The 21109-nt window shown below is 45.8% G+C and overlaps 1 protein-coding gene across 1 annotated transcript in view; it reads right to left on the minus strand.

Moving 5' to 3' along the window:
- Window positions 1-21109, minus strand: part of LOC122559237 (uncharacterized) — a 177352-nt gene that overhangs the window by 69222 nt on the left and 87021 nt on the right. The window contains exons 24-31 of the mRNA XM_087994571.1: window positions 19862-19906; window positions 18173-18205; window positions 16180-16242; window positions 14464-14499; window positions 14294-14374; window positions 10562-10621; window positions 4935-4970; window positions 1988-2047 (exon numbers count right to left, since the gene is read on the minus strand). Of these exons, the coding sequence (XP_087850697.1) occupies window positions 1988-2047; window positions 4935-4970; window positions 10562-10621; window positions 14294-14374; window positions 14464-14499; window positions 16180-16242; window positions 18173-18205; window positions 19862-19906 (414 nt within the window). The remainder of the gene's footprint in view (window positions 1-1987; window positions 2048-4934; window positions 4971-10561; window positions 10622-14293; window positions 14375-14463; window positions 14500-16179; window positions 16243-18172; window positions 18206-19861; window positions 19907-21109) is intronic.

Below are 21109 nucleotides of genomic sequence, written 5' to 3' on the forward strand. Positions count from 1 at the left end.
TATCGTGATAAATTCACAGGGCTGGTAACCCAGGCTAACATCCTAAAGGCTCTTGTGCTATACTGATAGGTATCCTGGCCCAGAGGTAGAGACACTATGTTCAAGTCTCACCTGCCCCACAGGAGTGAAATAACATCTCTGAATTCGGAAAATATCTACAAGCTGACTCCTGAATAAAGATCATAAAATTCCACCCTCATTTTGACCACAACGAGATAATTTGGCCCGTTAAATCTGCACTGATCCTCCAAAGATCCTCCCCCCCTACCCTACCCCTGTAACCCCTCATTTCCCATGGTTAACCCACCTAGTCTACACATCCCTGAACACTGTAGACAATTTCCCATGGCCAATTCATCACACCTGCACATCTTTGGACTGTGGGAGGAAACCGGAGCACCCGGAGGAAACCCATGCAGACACAGGGAGAATGTGCAAACTCCACACAGAGGTCGCCTGAGGCGGGAATTGAACCCGGGTCTCTAGCGCTGTGAGGCAGCAGTGCTAACCACTGTGCCACCGTGCCGCCCGTCTGCTTAATCATTAGAAATGACCAATTGGAAAGTGTCTGACCTTGATCCAAGGCCAGTTGGATTGAAATCCTTGCTGGCCACTTTATTTCCCAGGCATCATATCGACAAAGCTCTGGTGGGTGGGGGTGGCATGTGTGTGACTTATGCTAATGACAAGGATGTGATCAAAGGGTGGCTGAAGACCCTACCACAGGATGGTGTAGCGAGAGGGTCAGTTTGTAAAGATGGGAGCCTGTTGACTTCAAAAGAAATCTGGAAGGACTGAGGAACAACAGGGCCTTTCAATTGTTGGGTCTTGTTCACCTAACAAGGGTAATGATGGATGGGCAATAAACGGTGGCCCAGCCACAGCCCTTGATTGAATAAAACAAAACCGCTCGACTACTGACATCCGGCCTTATACTTTTACCCATTCTATCATGGGTCTCTGGCAAGATGCCCTTCAGTAACTGCCCTTGAAATGGACATCTTGCCATCTCAGAGGGAGGTTAAGAGTCCACCACATTGTCGAGGAATTGGAGTCACAATCGTATATTTGCTGTCACCGTCCTCGTCCCTGGTCAGAATCCATATGACCCACTTGGTTTTAAGTTCTCGAGAGGAAATCCACACGGCAATCTAATGAGAAGGAACCCTTGTCTTAAACAGGATGTAGTTCATTGAATTATATCAACGAGGCAGAAGTTACATTGGAGTGCGAGGTGGTGTTACTGGGACAATAAGGGACAGCTCCATTTTCAGCTGTAGTGATTGGAACGCGGGCCAGGCCGAATCCATTGAGTAGGAGATCCCTGATTGGGGTTGTTAACTAGGGGACAATCAGGGAGCCTTGGCTCACAGGAGTATAAACAGGAGTGCCAAGCCTCCTCATTCTAGGGACTGACTTTGGATGAGCTAGTCATAGTCCATGTACTGTGCACGTGTAAATAAAAGGTGACTTGGTGATGGGATGCCTACCTTCTTGGAGGTCTTTTGTAGGCCTTACTCCCATAAAGTGCAAAGCTAATGCCTCACCTGAGTTATAGAATCCCAACATTGCAGAAAGAGGCCATTCGGCCCATTCAACTCACCTAGCCTGCAGTGAATTGTTGTAAAAAACCATCTGGTTCACTAATGTCCAGCAGAGGAACTCTGTTGTCCTTACCTGCTCTGGTCTACATGTGGCTCCAGGCCCACACCAATGGGGTTGGTTCTGAACTGCCTTCTGAAATGGCTCAGAAAACTGTTTAGTTCAAGGTCAATGTCAATGTCAATGAGGCAACAAAGGATGCCCATGCAAACGATGCCCACCACCTATGAAACAATACATTTTTGAAGATATTCTCCGAAGTTGTCCCGACTCCAGAGACACAGTCACTACTCTACCTTCATGGTGTCTCTGAGGGAGCTGTATTCTAGCTAGTTTCTCAGCACAGAACAGCATTGTGCTCAGTGAAGGGGAAACACCAACTTACCGCGTCTCCTTTGAGTCCTCTCTGCCCTGTGCCTCCGGGCAATGTCAATCCAGACTCTCCCTGAGAAAAAGGTACAGCACACAGTGAGGCAACGCATCCTTTCTCTGATTAAAACCCCTGACCCAAATCAAAGTCAGCATCACACACTTTGATTCCATTTTGCAGTTATTTGGGGTTTAATGTCATAAAAGATCAACTTATTCTCCTCTCTGCCTTCCACGAGAGATCTGAGTTATGACGTTGCAATGTTTTCTTGCATCATCAGGACACTGGCATTCATATTGTTACGATGTAAATGGGGAAACTGTACTAATAATTGAGCTCAGATTAATTAACTGTGTAGCGATCCAATTTCAACCACCAACATGATCAATTTGGTTTGTAGACCTCTATGCAGGACAACAGTGCTAGCGTTTGAGGAACATATGAGGACTCTGGGTCTATACTCAATAGAGTTTTGAAGGATAAGGGGGGATCTAATTGAAACATCCAGAATATTGAATAGCCTGGACAAAGTAGATGTTGGGAAGGTAGGAGAGACTGGGACCCGAGGTCACAGCCTTAGATTAAAGGGGAGACCTGTCAAAACAGAGATAAGGAGAAACTTCTTCAGCCAGAGAGTGGAGAATCTATGGAATTCACTGCCACAGAAGGCTGTGGAGGCCAGGTCATCGAGTATATTTAAGACTGAGGTAGATGGGTTCTTGATTGTCAAGGGGACCAAGGGTTATGGGGAGAAAGCAGGAGAATGGGATTGAGAAACTTATCAGCCGTGATTGAATGGCAGAGCAGACTCGATGGGCTGAATGGCCTAACTTCTGCTCCTACGTCTTACGGTCTTTTGGACAGCTGCTTTGTGATGAATAGTGATACTAAGAGTGTGGGTTCAGTCCCGACAGCAGCTAAGGTTACCATGGAAGTCCCACTTTCACAAAATTATTCCTCATCTGAGGTGGTGCTGACCCACAGGTTAAACCATTTCCAGCTGTACCTTGCTTAATGAGAATCTGGTACCTTTAATTCAGAGCTGTTTTTGTCATTATCAGGAAATGAGCTCTATTTGTTGAAAACACACATTCTTCAATGAATGGTAGAGAAAGGAATTACTAATCTACGATTATGCAACTTAAACTATTCCCCTTTGAAAGTCAAAATGTACGAAAACACATAAACATTCATGAATAAAACAGACAGCTTGATACATATATTCTGGATGAGAAAGATGTTGACAGGGGAAACAAAATTCTACATCATAAAGGTAGATTAAGCATCTCTCAAAATGCCTTTGATTTTAGCAATGATAAAATGCTGGTATCTGTAGTGATATTTATAGCTCAATTTGATAATTGATGGACCAAGGTTCTTTCTCACATTGGAATTTTTTCTCCCAAGGTGCTTAGTTTTGTTTTGTCTTTTGCTCACCACAAAGGAAAGGGAGAGAGATGATTCCGTTTGCCGTCTCTGAATGGCTATGGTTTTCCCCAAAATCTGTAACAAACTGAAGGTCAGCCAATCCTAGGGCTGTCTTCTACTGTCCTTGTCCTTCTAGATGGTAGGGGTTTCAGGGTTTGGAAGGTGCTGCCTAAGGATCCTTGGTGAGTTGTTGCAGTGCATCACGTAAATGATACACACTGCTGCCACTGTGCCTTGGTGGTGGTGGCAAAGGGTGCGGATGTGGTGCCAATCAAACGGGCTGCTTTGCCCTGGGTGGTGTCGAGCTTCTTGGGTATTGTTGGAGCTGCACCCATCCAGTGAAAACTAGGGAACACAGTTTTGGAATAGCTGGTCCCCTGCTTCATACCGAGGAAGACTTTCCTCAGGGAGTTAGACGGTGGAATTATTTTTTCCCAAAAAGCTGTGGAGGCTGGTCACGGCATTTACTGAGGGCTGAGGCTTTTGATAGAAGACAAGGGAGTCAAGGATTATTGTGGTGGTGGTGGTGGTGGGGTTTCAGGACTGGACCGTGGAGTTGACTTCACAAGATTGGCCATTATCTTATCAACTGGTGCAGCAAGCTTGAAAGGCTGAACGGCCTATGTAGGGTTGCAGAAGATACAAAAATCGGTGAGATGGTAAATTGTGAAGATAGACTCAGATTACAGGAGAATATAGACTGGTCAGATGGGCTGATCGGTGACAAATGAAAATCTGGATAAACGTGGGATCAACATTCCTTAAGGGGACCCTCGAACATGCACAACCAAGGTCTCTATGATCAGGGGATAAAGTGGTTCAGGAGGGTATGAGACACTTGCCTTTATTTGACAAGGCACAGAGTTTAAAAGTAGGGAGGTTACACTGGAACTGCATAAAACGTTGGTTCGGCTGCAGTTAGAGTACTGTGTGCAGTCCTGGAATCCATATTACAGGAGGGGTGTGACTGCACTGGAGAGGAAATTTATCAGGATGTTGCCCAGGCTGGAGAGTTTCAGTTAGGAAGAGAGGCTGGACAGGCCAAGGCTGTTTTTCTTAGAGCAGAGGAGAGTAAGAGGGTACATGGACGAGTTGAGGGGCATAGGCAGGATAGACAGCAAGAAACTCTTCCCTTGATGGAGGGACCAATGACCAGGGCTGGGGGGGGGGCGCATAGACTTAAGGGATGCAAGGAATTCTTTTTCACCCGGGATGGTGGGAATCTGGAACTCCCTGCCTGTAAGGGTGGGAGAGGTAGGAACCTTCATCACATCAAGGAAGTATTTAGATGTGTACTTGCAATGCCAAGTACACAAATGCTGGAAAATGGGACTCGAATAGTGAGGTGATTATTTTCGACTGGCACAGACTCAATGGGCCGAAGGGCCTTTTCCTGTGCTGTAATCTCTTTGCCTCTGTTCCAATGTAGACTTGGAGCAGACACAGGGCCAAAGGGCATAATACTGTGCTGGAATTTCTACACAATTATTTGTTGAAAGCAATCTTTTCTGCTGTATGCCTTCAGTATCCTTACCTTGTCTCCTTTGACTCCAGGCAATCCTGTGATTGACTGAAAGGAAAAACACATATTGAAACAAGAACTTCCATGAAGTCTGCTTTGAGTTATTTCCCTTTAATTCCAATCCAGGTGCTACTCTTCACACAGGACTTGCTCAGATCAAAAAAATACACCGCACCCCCCCACCCAACCTCAAACCGTGCCAGTCACTGTCCCTCAGAGTTTCTCTTGACACCTATCCTCTCCCTCCCATATGTCATTCACAAAATCAAACTGAACCAAGAAGGATTCTTCAACTGGACAAAAAAAATCAGGAACTGTGGATGCTGGAATTCTGAATCAAGAAGAGAAATTGTTGGATAAACCCGCTAGGTCTGACAGCATCTGTGGAGAGTGAAACAGAGTCGATGTTTCGGGTCCAGTATAGCTCTTCTTCAGAATAACACCCAAGATGTTTCCCTCCAGAGACGCTGTCAGATCTGCTGAGGCTTTCCAACCAGTTTCGGTTTTTTGATTCTTCAATGATTTAGGCTTCACGCTTTCAGAACATCTTGTTGTCAAGAGGTGTGTGACTCACAGTTCCATTTGACACGTTGGAGAGATGGCTATCCCTGTCTCTGATGGTCGTGTCTGCCTTGTAACAGTTTTGCCCTTAGTCCGAGAGTGACATCTGTCTGCAAGCTCTTTCTGTACACTGTAATACTCCTCTCTCTCACACACTTTCCCCTCGCTCCGAATTAGAAGGCCTGGGTTCAAGTTCTGCCTGCTCCAGACTGGAAAATATTAATCTTTCACACGTATAGACTGCACCAGCCTCTCTTCACAGTCTCCTGCACGTCACTGTTAGATCCTAATGTACGTCACCATGTCATTATCACCTCATTAAACCACAACCCAGCCAGCCCTCACCCTCAATGCAGCAGCAGCTGTGGTAGATGTGAACATGCACAGGGGCATCTCGATGCTCCTGGTAGAACATGGGTCAGGGTCCTTGATCTGAAAGAAGCGGGGGGTTGGGGAGGGAGATCTGGTAAAGTGAGGAGGGGTGTACTGGGACCCAGTGAAGGGGTAATGGGACTCTGGGGTAGGGAAGGTGTTGTTGGGACCCAGAAGAGGGGTAATGGGACCTGGAGGTGGGAGGGTGGTTTGGGGCGTGGAGGTGGAGGTCAATGGGATCAGAGCAGGATCAGTTGTTGCAACCTGTAGTGGGTAGATGGGGTTGTTGGGGCCTGGTAGTGGTATATTGGGACTTAGAGGGAGGTGGTTGTTGGGACCCAGAGGCCAGGTCCTGGGATCCGATAGTGGGGGGGGGGGGGGAGGATTTGTTGGCACTTAGTGGGTCTTCAGACTCGGGGGGGGGGGGGGGGGGGGCGTGCGGCAGGGAATATTTGAGACCTAGAGATGGGGTCTTGAGATCGAGTTGGGTGGGAGGTATTGGCACCCAGCAGAGGGAATCCTAGGAAAGGGGGAATGGGGAGAAGGCCCCAGGAGTGGGGTTAGTTGGGAAGATGGGGAAGAAGGAGACTTGTGAGAGGTAGGGAAGATGGGGAAGAAGGAGACTTGTGAGAGGTAGGGAAGATGGGGAAGAAGGAGACTTGTGAGAGTGTGGTTGGATAATGGGACCTATGAGAACACTCACCACGCACCCCACCCCTCACCCCACCTTCACTATCCAGAGCTCAAACCCCGTTTCAGTTGCAGGGGTCAGCACGTGAGCCACTTTGTGGCAAACAAAGCTAATCCCTTGACCACATGTTCAGGCTCCTTACTCCCTCAGGCCTTGTTCCTGGGGATTAATGACGAAGAACCACGAGTTGCTAATCTCACAGCCGTGTCATCGCATGACTCCTGGTGGCAGGCAGCAACGGAGGGTTTTGTGTTGTGTGGCACTGCAGGGAGAAGCTGGATTTGGTGGTGTTAATGTGCCCTAACTAATTGCAAATGCTGACACACCTCACTGATGCCAGGTTGAGACAGTGACTTCATGTTGGAGAAGGGTTGGTAATTCTCTACAGTTGCTTGAGTGTCAAACATCAGTTAGGTGAAACTGAGGGCTGCAGATGCTGGAGATCAGAATCAAGTTTATAGTGGTGCTGAAAAAGCACAGCAGGTCAGGCAGTATCCAAGGAGCAGGAAAATTGACGTTTCGTGCAAAAGCCCTTCACCTGCCCGAAACGTCGATTTTCCTGCTTCTCGGATGCTGCCTGACCTGCTGTGCTTTTCCAGCACCACTCTGGCCTTGACCCCGTCAAACATCAGTTACCAACAAGGAGCTGGGAGGGTTAAATACAGGCAAAGGAGAGAGAAGAATTTTTTTTCCCGCCAATATAAACCACTTCCATCTGCCATTTCACAGATGTCACCGTGGCTTTGCAGCTGAGTGCATGGTCTACAAGGAGAAAGTGAGCACTGCAGATGCTGGAGATCAGAGTCGAGAGTGTGGTGCTGGAAAAGCACAGCAGGTCAGGCAGCATCCGAGGAGCAAGAGAGTCAAACGTTTCAGATATAAGCTTATGCTCGAAACGTTGACTCCCCTGCCCCTCCGATGCTGCCTGACCTGCTGTGCTTTTCCAGCACCCCACGTTTTGACAATGCATGGTCTATGAGCTATTGGGACAGCTCTTGGAAGGAAATCCTTGCCTTTATTCAGTCATGGGACATCGATGTCTCAGGCTGGGCTAGCAGTTATTGCCCGTCCCTAGTTGCCCCTTGAGAAGGTGGGGGTGAGCTGCCTTCTTGAACCGCGGCAGATCATGTGCTGTAGGTAGACCCACAATGCCCTTAGGGAGGGAATTCCAGCATTTTGGCGCAGCAACAGAGAAAGAACGGTGATATATTTCCAAGTCAGGATGGTGGGTGGCTTGGATGGGAACTTGCAGGGGGTGGTGTTCCCATGCCTCTGCTGCCCTATATGGAAGTGGTGGTGAGTTGGGAAGGTGCTGTGAAAATCTATTTTCCAGATATGATTCCAACCAATGGAGAGGTTTCCCCCTATTGGCCTTGACTCCAGTTTAGTTCAGACTCCTTGATGTCCCATCTAGCCTTGATGTCAAGGGCAGTCACTCCCATCTTCCCTGATGAACACATGTCGGCTCTGCAGCTTCGCTGCAGAAATTACCTTTTGCCTCAGAATTCTTTGATGCCATTAAAGCAGAAGACACTTGAGTGAAACACAAATGCCCACTGCCATTCATTGCCCTACAGTATGGTCGTCTCACCCATACTGCCCTCTGGGTAGAATCACATAATCCCTAGAATCATAGAATGGAAACAGGCCATTTGGCCCAACAAGTTCACACTGACTCTCTGATAAGCATCCATCCAGATCCATTCCCCAAACTTATTCCTCTACATTTACCTCGACTAATACACCTAACCTACACATTCCAGAACACTAAGGGCAATTTAACATGGCTAATTCACCTAAACTGTACATAGAGTCATAGAGATGTACAGCATGGAAACAGATCCTTCGGTTCAACTCGTCCATGCCGACCAGATATCCCAACCCAATCTAGTCCCACCTGCCAGCACCCGGCCCATATCCCTCCAAACCCTTCCTATTCATATACCCATCCAAATGCCTCTTAAATGTTGCAATTGTACCAGCCTCCACCACATCCTCTGGCAGCTCATTCCATACACGTACCACCCTCTGCGTGAAAAAGTTGCCCCTTAGGTCTCTTTTATATCTTTCCCCTCTCACCCTAAACCTATGCCCTCTAGTTCTGGACTCCCCGATCCCAGAGAAAAGACTTTGTCTATTTATCCTATGCATGCCCCTCATAATTTTGTAAACCTCTATAAGGTCACCCCTCAGCCTCTGACGCTCCAGGGAAAACAGCCCCAGCCTGTTCAGCCTCTCCCTGTAGCTCAGATCCTCCAACTCTGGCAACATCCTTGTAAATCTTTTCTGAACCCTTTCAAGTTTCACAACATTGTTCCAATAGGAAGGAGACCAGAATAGCACACAATATTCCAACAGGGGCCTCACCAATGTCCTGTACAGCCGCAACATGACCTCCCAACTCCTGTACTCAATACTCTGACCAATAAAGGAAAGCATACCAAACACCTTCTTCACTATCCTATCTACCTGCGACTCCACTTTCAAGGAGCTATGAACCTGCACTCCAAGGTCTCTTTGTTCAGCAACACTCCCTAGGACCTTCCCATTAAGTGTATAAGTCCTGCTAAGATTTGCTTTCCCAAAATGCAGCACCTCACATTTATTTGAATTAAACTCCATCTGCCACTTCTCAGCCCACTGGTCCAGATCCTGTTGTAATCTGAGGTAACCCTCTTCGCTGTCCACTCCACCTCCAATTTTGGTGTCATCTGCAAACTTACTAACTGTACCTCTTATGCTCGCATCCAAATCATTTATGTAAATGACAAAAAGTAGAGGACCCAACACCGATCCTTGTGGCACTCCACTGGTCGCAGGGCTAGTGTCTGAAAAACAACCCTCCGTCTTCTACCTTTGAGCCAGTTCTATATCCAAATGGCTAGTTCTCCCTGTATTTCATGAGATCCAACCTTGCTAATCAGTGTCCCATGGGGAACCTTGTCGAATATCTTTGGACTGTGGGAGGAAACCCATGAGGACACAGGGAGAAAGTGCAAACTCCACACAGATGATCGGCCGGGGCTGGAATCGAACTTGGGTTCCTGGCGCTGTGAGGGGCTGTACTAATGAACCCAGTGTGAGTTGCTGTGCAGGTTCTCATGGCTTTTTGAACTCAGCTAACCTGGAACAATTGGGTCGCCTTGTAAGGAAAGACTAGACCTGTACCCTCTGGAGTTTAGAAGATGCAGAGGTGACTTAATTGAAACGTATAAGATTCCGAGGGGACTTTTTATTAATTCATTCATGAGATGAGGACGATGCTGGCTGGGCCAGTATTTATTGCCCAAACCTAATTGCCTAGAGGGCAGTTAAGAGTCAGCCACACTGCTGTGGGTCTGGAGTCACATGTAGGTCAGACTAGGTAAGGATGGCAGTTTCCTTCCCTGAAGGACATTAATGAACCAGATGGGTCTTTCTGATAGGCAACAATGGCCTTATAGTCACCTAAGTCCAGATACTTATTGCATTCAATTTCCATCACCTGCATCGTGGGAGTCATACCTGGGTCGCCAAAACATTACCAGGGTCTCTGGATTAACAATCCAATGATAATATCACCAGGCTACTGCCTACCGACTTGACCAGGTGGATGTGGAAAGGACGTTGTAGGAAATTCTAGAACATTAAAACTAAGATATTACCCACTTAAGACAGAGATGGGAAAACCCTTTATTTCTCTTAGAGAATTGAAAGTCCTTCAAATTCCCTTTCGTCAAAAGGCAATGGATGCCGAATCTTTAAATATTTTTAACGCAGACATTGATAGATTCTTGATGCTCAAGGGAATGAAAGATTATCGGGGGGATAGGCAGGAATGTAGAGTTGAGGTTAAAATCAGATCAGCCACAACCTCACTGAGTGGTGGAGCATGCTCAAAGGACTGAGTGGCCCATTTTTGTTCATTGCCCATGTGTTCACCATCACCCCTGGTGTGGGCTGGGCCTGTGATAGGCCTTATCCTTTGCATCCACAGGACCTCAATTATTTCCCTGGAAAATCAAAATTAACTTACCTCTCCAGGGGTTCCTGTGTCTCCCTTCGGTCCAACAGGACCTGGAATTCCTGGACTTCCCTGAGAAAATAATCAAAATCCCAAATGAGTTGAATGTCACTTACCTGAAGAATTCACAGCAGTGCATCAGATTAAAGTTGTGTGTGAGGGAAATCTAGGCTATTGGATTCCCTGAGAAACCCCAAGAAGGGGTATCAAAAATTAATAATGGAAATAAATATGAATTATTTTGGGATCCCAGCTGTAACTGGACAAGCCAAATCCCAGATTAAAAATTAGTTTTGCATTCTGTTAAATGTGGAGGTTGGTGACTTAACACATTCACAAGAGTCTGCCAGTGTACTTTGAACATAAAAAGAAGCTTACTATGAAAAAAAACTATATTACACTTGACAAAAAGGTGGAAATGTTTCATAATAAACAACAGAAATAAAATTGAATTTAATTATTCTTTTAATCTCCACAATATCTGCATGAACACCCAGTGAAGAGCTGCTGTCATCTCCACACTCAGGGTCCTTGTTCAGGCTGAGACAGCTGCAACCATTTATCTTTCAGCAAATATCTATGGATTCATTAGATTTTATTTTCCTTCATCTGGTATATCTCCCTGAGACACCTAAAATAAACAAGCAAACTAAACTCACTGTCACTTTAGGTAAAAACAAGGACTGCAGATGCTGGAAACCAGAGTCTAGATTAGAGTGGTGCTGGAAAAGCACAGCAGGCCAGGCAGCATCCGAGGAGCAGGAAAATGAACGTTTCGGGCAAAAGCCCTTCGTCAGGAATAGAGCCCTCACTGTCACTTTAACCTCGTTGCAAATGTAGGAGTTCCCTAAAGTCAGTTCTAGCCGTCTCTTGCAGGATTTCCTACTGGAAAGCTGAACACCTCAGCCTACATCCTCTGGTACATTTCCTACACACATACTTCCAAATTTATCTGGTTTTCAGTATTCACAGCACAGTTTTTATCCCAACTATCTTTGAAGGTTGTAAAACCTCATTAAGATGTTCCTCGCACTAAGCTACCAAGTTTACAAACCATTTTTACAAAATGAGCCCTTTACTGACACTGGAGGGGGATACAGAGGAGATTCACTACATTGATTCCAGAGTTGAGAGGGTTGGCTTCGAAGGAGGCATTGAGTAGACTGGGTCTATACTTATTGGAATGTAGAAGAATGGGGCGGGGGGGGGGGGGGATCTTAATGAAACATATAAAATTATGAAGGAAATAGATAAGATAGAAGCAGGGAGGTTGTTTCTACTGGTCGATGAAACTAGAACTAGGGGCATCGCCTCAAAATAAGGGGGAACGGGTTTAGGACTGAGTTAGGAACTTCTTCACCCGGAGGGTTGTGAATCTGGGGAAATTCCCTGCCCAGTGAACCAGTTGAGGCTTCCTCATTGAATATTTTTAAGGGAAAGATAGACAGATGTTTGAACAGTAAAAGAAGTAAGGGTTATGGTGAGAGGGCAGGTGAGTGGAGCTGAATCCACGAAAAGATCAGCCATGACCTTATTGAATGGCGGAGCAGACTCAACGGGTCAGATGGCCTACGCCTGCCTCATATTTCTTATGATTTCCTTAATGCTCAAAATACGAAACATAAATACTGAATTCCATGTTAAACGTTGTGCTTAATAATTGTACCAAAAATAATGGAAATTGCTGACAACGAACAAGACAATCACATGGTTGGTAGGGGTCACACTTGATCACAGAGAAGGGAACCATTGTAAGTATACAACGGTTACATTGCTAGATTGGTAATCCAGTGATCTAGAGTAATCACTGAGGGAGATCGGTTCAAATTTCACCACAACTCCGAGGGACCTAAATTAAAGTTCTAGAGTTTTGCTAAGAAATAGATGCATTTTATCAAAGATCTTCATTTGGTGTGTATCAGGACAATTCACAGTAAAAAGGGAAAACGACCATTTTATAACATATGAGAAGAGATCACGGACTGTGCGCTACCTAATAATGAGAGGGCATAGTTTTAAGGCGGTTTAGAGGGGATTTAAGAGAAATCCTTGTCACTCAGAGGGTGGTGGGGGTCTGGAATGCACTGCCCCAGAATGTATTTGAGGTGGGAAACCTCACCACCTTTAGAAGGGCTTGGAAGAGCACTTGAAATGTCACAACATTCAAGGCTATAGGCCTTGTGCTAGAAAGTGGGATGGCTGTAGATAGGTCGGCACCAATTCGATGGGCTGAAGAGACTCCTCTGCACTGTGTGACTCTGTGCCTGACATGTGGACTCTGACTGGCAGAGGCATTGCTGTGGGTAAAGCACCAGTCAGATGATGATTGACAGTTCAATTCTCAGGGCAATGCCTTGACCACAAGAGTCAACCTGATTGGTTTAAATTTAAATAGTCTTGACAGTTAACTGTCAGTCATTATCGGATGTGTTTCCATGACAATTAACGATAGTTTCATGGTCACCATTAATGACATGAGCTTTTCACTTCAGATTTATAAATTGAATTGAATTTTCACCTACTGCCCTGATAGGATTTGAACCCATGGCTCCGAAAGCATTAATCATAGAGTCATACAGTCATAAGATCATACAGCATAGAAACAGACCCTTCGGTCCATGCCAACTAGACTTTCCAATCTGACCTAGTCCACATTTGCCAGCATTTGACCCATATCCTTCCAAATCCTTCCTATTCATGTATCCATCCAGATGCCTTTTAAATGTTGTAATTGTACCAGCCTCCACCACTTCCTCTGGCAGCTCATTCCATACATGCACTACCCTCTGCGTGACAAAGCTGCCCCTTAGATCCCTTTTAAATCTTTCCCTTCTCACCTTAAAGCTGTACCTTCTAGTTTCGGACTCTCCTACCCTGGCGAAAAGACCTTGTCTATTCACCCTATCCATGCCACTCATGATTTTACAAACCTCTATAAGGTCATCCCTCAGCCTCCGATGCTCCAGGGAAAATAGCCCCAGCCTATTCAGCCTCTCCCTATAGCTCAACCCCTCCAACCCTGGCAACATCCCTGTAAATCCTCTCTGCATCCTCTCAAATTTAACAACATTCATCCTCTGGAAGGGTGATTGGATTTGAACGCAATATTCCAAAAGTGGCCTAACCAATGTTCTGTACAGCTGTAACATGATATCCCAACTCCAATAACTCAATATTTTGACCAATGAGTCTACACTTCTGGATTATAATTCCAAGGTATCAACATTGCGCCACCATCTCCCCCTACATTTAGTTTTGCAAAGTTCACTTGTGACTCAGATTATGGTGTAAGATGTTGAGGGGAAATCTCACTGAAATGTTTAAGATGATCGCAGGACTTGGGAAGACATGTAAAAAGAACTATTTATTTCTACTGGTGAGAAGAGTTCAAGATAAGAGGGCAAGCCTTTCTCTGAGAAACAGGCTGTTCAGAGGTGAGTGCACAAAGGGCTTTGGAAATCAGAAACCCATTTGTATAAAAGGCTGGTGAGAATCTCAAAAGCGAAGATGATAGAATTTCACTCGGTGATACATGGGATATGGAATCATGATGTGTAGACAGAGATATGGTTAGTGATCACCAAATTGAATGGCAGCGCAGTCTAGAGGGACTGAATGGCCTCTTCCAGCCCCTGTTTTCTACATTCACCCTAAATGCCAGTACACGGGTGGTAATCAGAGTAACCAGCCAGGTGTATGACCAAGAAGTTAGAGGACGGTGATGTGCAATAGTTGATTATTTACCCTTTCACCAGGAAGTCCTTTCTCTCCCTCTTGTCCTGGAAGTCCATCTCTCCCCGACACCCCTGGTTTCCCGGGGTCTCCCTGGAAGTTAATTGATCTCACTATTAATCTGCACCGAGATAACAGTCAATGAAGCAAGCATATGGAAGATGGAAGTGCTTAAAACCTACCATTTGTCCGGGTACTCCGGGAGGTCCCTGGGGCCCCTGTAAAAGTAACAACAGATAGTGAGCAGTGGTACTATCTGAAAGGAGAAAGTGAGGACTGCAGATGCTGGAAACCAGAGTTGAAAAATGTGATGCTGGAAAAACACAGCAGGCCAGGCAGCATCCGAGGAGCAGGAGAATCGACGTTTCGGGCATAAGCCCTCCTGAAGAAGGGCTTATGCCCAAAACGTCGATTCTCCTGCTCGTCAGATGCTGCCCTGGCCTGCTGTGATTTTCCAGCATCACATTTTTCAACTACTATCTGAAAGGGTAAGTTTACCCCTTTATTTCCTCTTAATCCAGACGAGGCTCTGGTTTCTTTGTTGGAAAGTTATCCATGCATGCATGGGAGGTGCACACACCTAAAAATGGTATAAAGCTCATTGTAAGAACAAAGTTTTATGCTTTTATTTTTAAAAATAACAAGCTTCCGAACAAGTATTTCTACAGGTAACAAATCCCAATCAAACGTTTGCAAGTTTACTCACTCATATTTCTATCCAACTGTGTTCACATAGTCAGCATTCCCAATTTGTATTAGGGATGGTACAATAGCCCAGTCAGCCTCTCAGTTGCATCCATTGGCAATTAGGGTAGACAATAAATACTACCCAACCAGTGATAGCCACATCCCGTGAGTGAACAATTACAAAAAGAATGCTCTTGGTACAAAGGTGATGCTTATAGAAGTTTTGGACTCCGGATTCAGGAGGTTTTTTTCAATTTAGGCCTTGCCCACCAGCATGGGCCTGGGGCCTAGAGTTCAGCAGGAAGCTGAGAAAATGTGCAAGGCTGTACTAGGCAGCTTGTGACAATGAAGCCTCGCATCATGGAGCAAGGTGCTGCACCAAGATCTCATGTTGTCATTGCATCCCTTCCCCAGAACATTGGGTGGTAACCACCACTGCCTCGCTAGCAACCAGACAGGTTTTATTGGTGGCCTCCATTGTTCCTGTCACGTGACGGGCTATGGAGCAACACAAAGTGCCATTTCACTGGAGATGTCCCACTCCTATCAGTTATTCCAATTGATGAAGAATGCAACAATTCTTAGCAGAAGTGGGTCAAACACGCATTTTAAATACAACTTGCCTGACTTCGAATCTATTGACATTTGCACCCTCCCCTCCCCTCCAGTGGAGCTGAAGCAGTAACAAACAATAGCCAATTGGCAGAGTGGTTCACTGGTTAGCAGTGCTGCCTCATGGTACCAGGGACCCGGGCTCAATGCCAGCCTCAGGCGACTGTGTGGAGATTGCACATTCTCCCTGTGTATGTGTCAGTTTCTTTCCACAGTCCAAAGATGTGCAGGTTAGGTGGATTGGCCATGCTAAATTGCCCAGTATCAGGGGATATGCAGGCTAGGAGGGTTAGCCATGGGAAATGGGGTTATAAAGATACGATAGACGGTTGGATTTGGGCAGGGTGCTCTTCTTCAGAAGATCGATGCAGATTTAATGGATCTCCCCCTGCACTGAAGGGATTCTATGATCACTTGAACAGCAGGAGGTTCATATGGAGCAGAAGTTCTAGCATAGAGCTGTTGGGCTGAATGGCCAGCTTTCATGATGACATAATTTAACACTACATTTGCTGTAGGACTGTATTTAAATACGCAATGTTCAACTGCAACTAGACCTCCGCTGCAAAGAAGAACCATGAACATAACCTGTTACGTACCGAAGCGCCAGGAGCACCTGGATTTCCTGGAAGTCCCATGTTCCCCGGAGGACCGGCTGGGCCCTAGACAGAAAGATGAGCATTATCAATGAACACCATCCAAATAAGTAAGCACAATAAGGTACACCCCTCATTGTCACAACATTGACCTCTCACATCCAATCTCCCCTCCTCATAACTTCTTCACAGCAAGACAATGCCAAGAATTAGTAACTAGTTTTGCTCATCAATAACCTGACCAATCGGATTACTGACAGTGTACTGACTCTGGATTGCTTCTGTCGATCTATAATCAACCTATTCCATGACATCTCTGGAGCAAGTGAGTCTTGAAGATCCTTCATGCATGCCTGGACTCTCTGCTCCACCACACGAAGCGGCTAAGGGGGTGGGGGGCGGGGGCGGCAGAGACTGTCACACATCTCCTGATACAATGTACCTTTGTAAAGGGAAGTCTGGAGAGGGATGCAATGTTTTTTTGTTGAGGTTTGTCCTGAGCAGCTCTGTGCTCTGCAGTCTGTCCCCCGGGACACACACCGAGACAATCATCAACTGCGGCTGGAGGACCATCAACTCGGTGAGAGACGCTCTTTGGTCTGCCCGAGACTTGTTGGTCTTCCAGAGCAAGGAGGTGACCTTGACCGAGTGTCGCAGACACACACATTCCAAGGTCCAGGACTACATTCTGAGGGACGCACTGAAGCTTGGGGCAGCTACTGGCAAGACGCCGTGGGGAAAAACCACTGTCTAAGGTCTTCCTGCTGAAGTACATTTAGGGTGTGTTTAGTTATCAAACTCTCCCAGTGCCACAGATGTAGGGAACTAGTATCTTGTACAAGTAAGACATATCTTAGGTTTTTGTAACTGCCAGGAGAATCCAACTCTGATGTTTATTCTCAATATGCTAAGACTGTACAGAACTGAACTGCTTTAGTGAATATCTATTCGTATAAAGATTTTTATAAATGAAGCATATTTTTGAAATAAAAGGTGGGACTTGAAGTCCAGAAAGAGTGTGCCATGTCTCTATGCTGCGATCCAGAAACGGCACTGCCATGGTCAATCTGCTGACCCTCAATTACTTAGTGAAGGTTTAATGCCAATCCAATGAGCTGTCCAGAAACCTGCCAGTGGTTATGCTCTTTACCAATAGAGAGAGAAAGGAGCTAGGTCACATTTCTTCCATCTCCAGATTGAGATGTTATGAAGTGATAATCTCCTGGCTGGTATGGGGGGTAGAAGAATTAAGATTATGGGGGTTTGATGGAGTTGGGTGAAGAATGGTTGGAGATTTGTGTGCAGCGTAAGTACCGTTTGGACCTGTTGATGTAAATGCTTTGAGCCATGGAGGTATAGTTATTAATTAAGTCAATTTCTCTTGCTATTACCTTATGGTTCCTCAAGTTTTACCGGAGATTATACGAAACAAAAGACCCAAGAAATATTCTGGGTTTGAGTTCTGCCAAGGCAGATGGTGGAATTTGTATTGAATTAAAAAAAAATCTGGAATTAATGGTCTAATGATGAGCATGAAACTGTTGTTAATTGTCAGGAGGAACAAATTAATATCCAAGAAAATGCCGTACTTACCCAGTCTGACCTATACGTGACTCCAGACACACAGCAACATTAACTGCTGAAAGGGCAATAAATGCTGGTCTAGTCAGCACCACTCACACCCCCGTGAATGAACTGAAAGGACATGTTTCACAGAGATCACAAACCTCCAACCCTCCTCAACATGAGTCAGTACTTTTCCCTGTGTACTGCACAGTCAGTTAGCTGGCCAGTTTATCCTGTGTGAGTAATGCCTCTCCTGCAACCAATAGCCAGCAGGAATGTTTGACCATGGAAATACCATGATAGCAATCATCTTGTCTGTGCTGAGAAAGGAGGGTCAGTGTCACAGGAATATTTTGCAGTCAAATCCTTGGACCTTATATCTGCAAACAATCCTGATGTATCGAGGTTTTGTGCTTGTTGCGGTACTTACTTGAATGCTTGGCCCTTGATCACCTTGGTTTCCCTGTCACGGGAAAAGCAGAGGCTTTGGTTACTGGTTGAATTTAATACCGAGACTGAAATTTGAGCCAAGTGGCTGAACGGTCACTTTCTAACCCAATACTCAGAGCACACAGAAGGGGCCTCACCTCCCCTCCCTCTCTCTCCAACAGTCCCTCAAAGCGAGGGAGACATTTGCTACAGACACTGTGCTGATCTGACTGACTAGGAAACTCTTCTGCTCTGACCCCATCCCAAAAGCATTTGCAATCCAATGACCAATCCCTGTGGCTCCCTTTTGAACCAAAATAAAGGTCCTCCGAAAAGTAAAAATAATATTCCCTCCACTCCATCCCCATCAAACACCCTTGGGACAGGGAGTAAAGTACAGAGTAAGTTGTCCTCTACTCATTTGAACTCAAAGTAAACTAAAAACAAAAGTCCCTTCAGCTACGAATCTGTCAGGGTAGGGACATCAAGGAGTTAAAATACAGAGGAAAAATTCCCTCTATTCGTCTGAACTGAAAATAAAGTCCCCCGAAAACCATCTCCATCAAACACTCTTGGGATAGGAACAACAAGGGATTAAAAGACAAGGAAGAATTCCTTCTACCCATTCAAACTGAAAATAAAGTTCCCAGCCACCAAGTCCTTTACTAGGATCTAAACTCGGAGTTTCTGGTGCACAGATATGGACACTACCCAATGGGTCATGGATAGGGTAAATAGCCAAGGTCTTTTCCCTAGGGTGGGGGAGTCCAGAATTCGAGGGAATAGGTTTAGGGTGAGAGGGGAAAGATTTTAAAGGGACCTAAGGGGAAACCTTTTCACGCAGAGGGTGATGCATGTTTGGAATGAGCTGCCAGACAAAGTGGTGGAGGCTGGTACAATTACAACATTTAAAAGGCATTGAGAGGGGTAGATGAATAGGAAGGGTTTAGAGGAATATGGGCCAAGTGCTGGCAAATGGGACTAGATTAGTTTCGGATATCTGATCGGCATGGACAAGTTGGACCTGTTTCTGTGTTGTACATCTCTATGACTCGGTTAAACTTAAGGCAGTCTTAAAACTGCCCAAGGCACACTGTTATAATTTTGAGCCCCTGGCCTTCGCCAATCTCACACTTCAGGTTTCCTTGCAGTCCAGAAATCTTTTTTCCACTCCGGAGGAACCGTTGGAGAGGGGTAACACAGACTTAAGAATCTGGCTAGAGGGAGGAGATGAGGATAATTTTATTGACAGTGAGCTGTGCTCCTGCGAGAGCAGTGGATTCAATGGAGACTTCCAAACAAGTAGCGGATCAAAGGGAAAAGTCTGCACGGACAATTGGGAAAAGTGCAGGCCTTTCAAAGAGACAGCTTCAGCAACAATGGGCCGAAAGGCCCCTTCCTATTTGGTACAATCCTATGAATGGCCTCTCGCAGCGACAATCACCCTATCATCGTGGAATCTGAAGCTTCTTGTGGACAGTAGTAGTGCCCCTCCCTCAGAGCCAGGAGACCCAGGTTCAAGTCCAGCTGCATTACGACACATGAAAGGCTGGGTTTCCTCGATGGTAAGTGCACTGTGTTAGCTGATAGCAAATACACTCACCTCCCCCCCCCCACCCCCCGACCTCCCAGTCTTGAACAATACAAGAAGACCATGCCAAAATAGCAATAATTTGATAACAAGACTGACCTTCACTCCAGGGGGCCCAGGGGGTCCTTGAGGTCCTGGTGGGCCCTGAAGGAGAAGCAAAAAATGGTTAGTATAGTGTAAAAAGCAGCAGCCACTTCTCCTTGAACATCCACATTGCATAAAGATAATTTTAAGCGAACAACTGTGCCAATATTTGTTTCTTTCATGGGATATAAATACCCTATTCTTAATAGTCCAGTGAGCAGTATGTAGAGAACCACATTGCTGTGGAGTCACATGTTGGTCAGACCAGGTAAGGACGGCGGATTTCTATCACAAGGGACATTAATGACTTCGGTGTTTTTTTTCTTTCTTAACAGGGGTCTCCATTAGGTATCACAGGTACAGAGCATAATTTGCTGACTGTCATGGTGGGTTTCCAACTCATGATCCCCAGAATATTAACCTTGGGTTGGATTATGAGTAATGTTAACACTATGCTGATGATGGCCCAGTGGTATTATCATTGAACTGTTAACCCAGCTCATGTTTTGGGGGCCTCGGTTCAAATCCTGCCATCTGTTGAAAATCTGGAAGTAAGAGTCTAATGATGACTATTAATCCATTGTCAACTGCTGGAAAATCCCATCTGGGTCACTGATGTCCTTTAGGGAGGGAAACTGCCTGGTCTGGCCTACATGTGACTCCAGACCCACAGCAATGTGGGTGACTCTTAACTGCCCTCTGGGCAATTAGGGACGGGCAATAAATGCTGGTCTAGCCAGTGATGCCCTCATCCCGTGAATAGATAAAAAAAATCTCCTAGTGCTACAAAAGTTTGGAGTCAGGATTTCAGAAAAGAACATTGCACAGAGAATAGAGAAGGTGAGTGAACTCCCTAGCCCCTTAGCAGGACTTCTGGGATTTCTCACCATTGATCCTAGGTTAATAACAGGAGTACTTTTTTTTAAATTGATCACTCCATTGCAACACTTGATGCTGTGAGCACAGTTCTGTTGCTAACAACTAAACAAGACTAAGGCATCAAGACAGTGGGGTTTAAAACCTGCAATCCTCTAATTCTGACTTCCTGTGAACCCCCATTCTACGCCCTCTCTCTCTCTCTCTCTCCCTCTCCCTCCCCACCACAACCGCCTTCCCCTCCCCTTGCCCATCACTAGTGGACCGTGTAGACCTTCTGTAAAGCTGAAGGTAGGAAGGAATTTTCCCAAGAAGCTATTTTCTCTCAGTGAGCTTGGATTTTTATCTGCGTTTCTTTTCCCACTGGAGTTAATGGAGATCCAGAGT

Source organism: Chiloscyllium plagiosum, unplaced genomic scaffold (genome assembly GCF_037043375.1).
Source record: "Chiloscyllium plagiosum isolate Xiang-an unplaced genomic scaffold, Cpla_swu_hap1 HiC_scaffold_14, whole genome shotgun sequence".
Classification (NCBI taxonomy): domain Eukaryota; kingdom Metazoa; phylum Chordata; class Chondrichthyes; order Orectolobiformes; family Hemiscylliidae; genus Chiloscyllium; species Chiloscyllium plagiosum.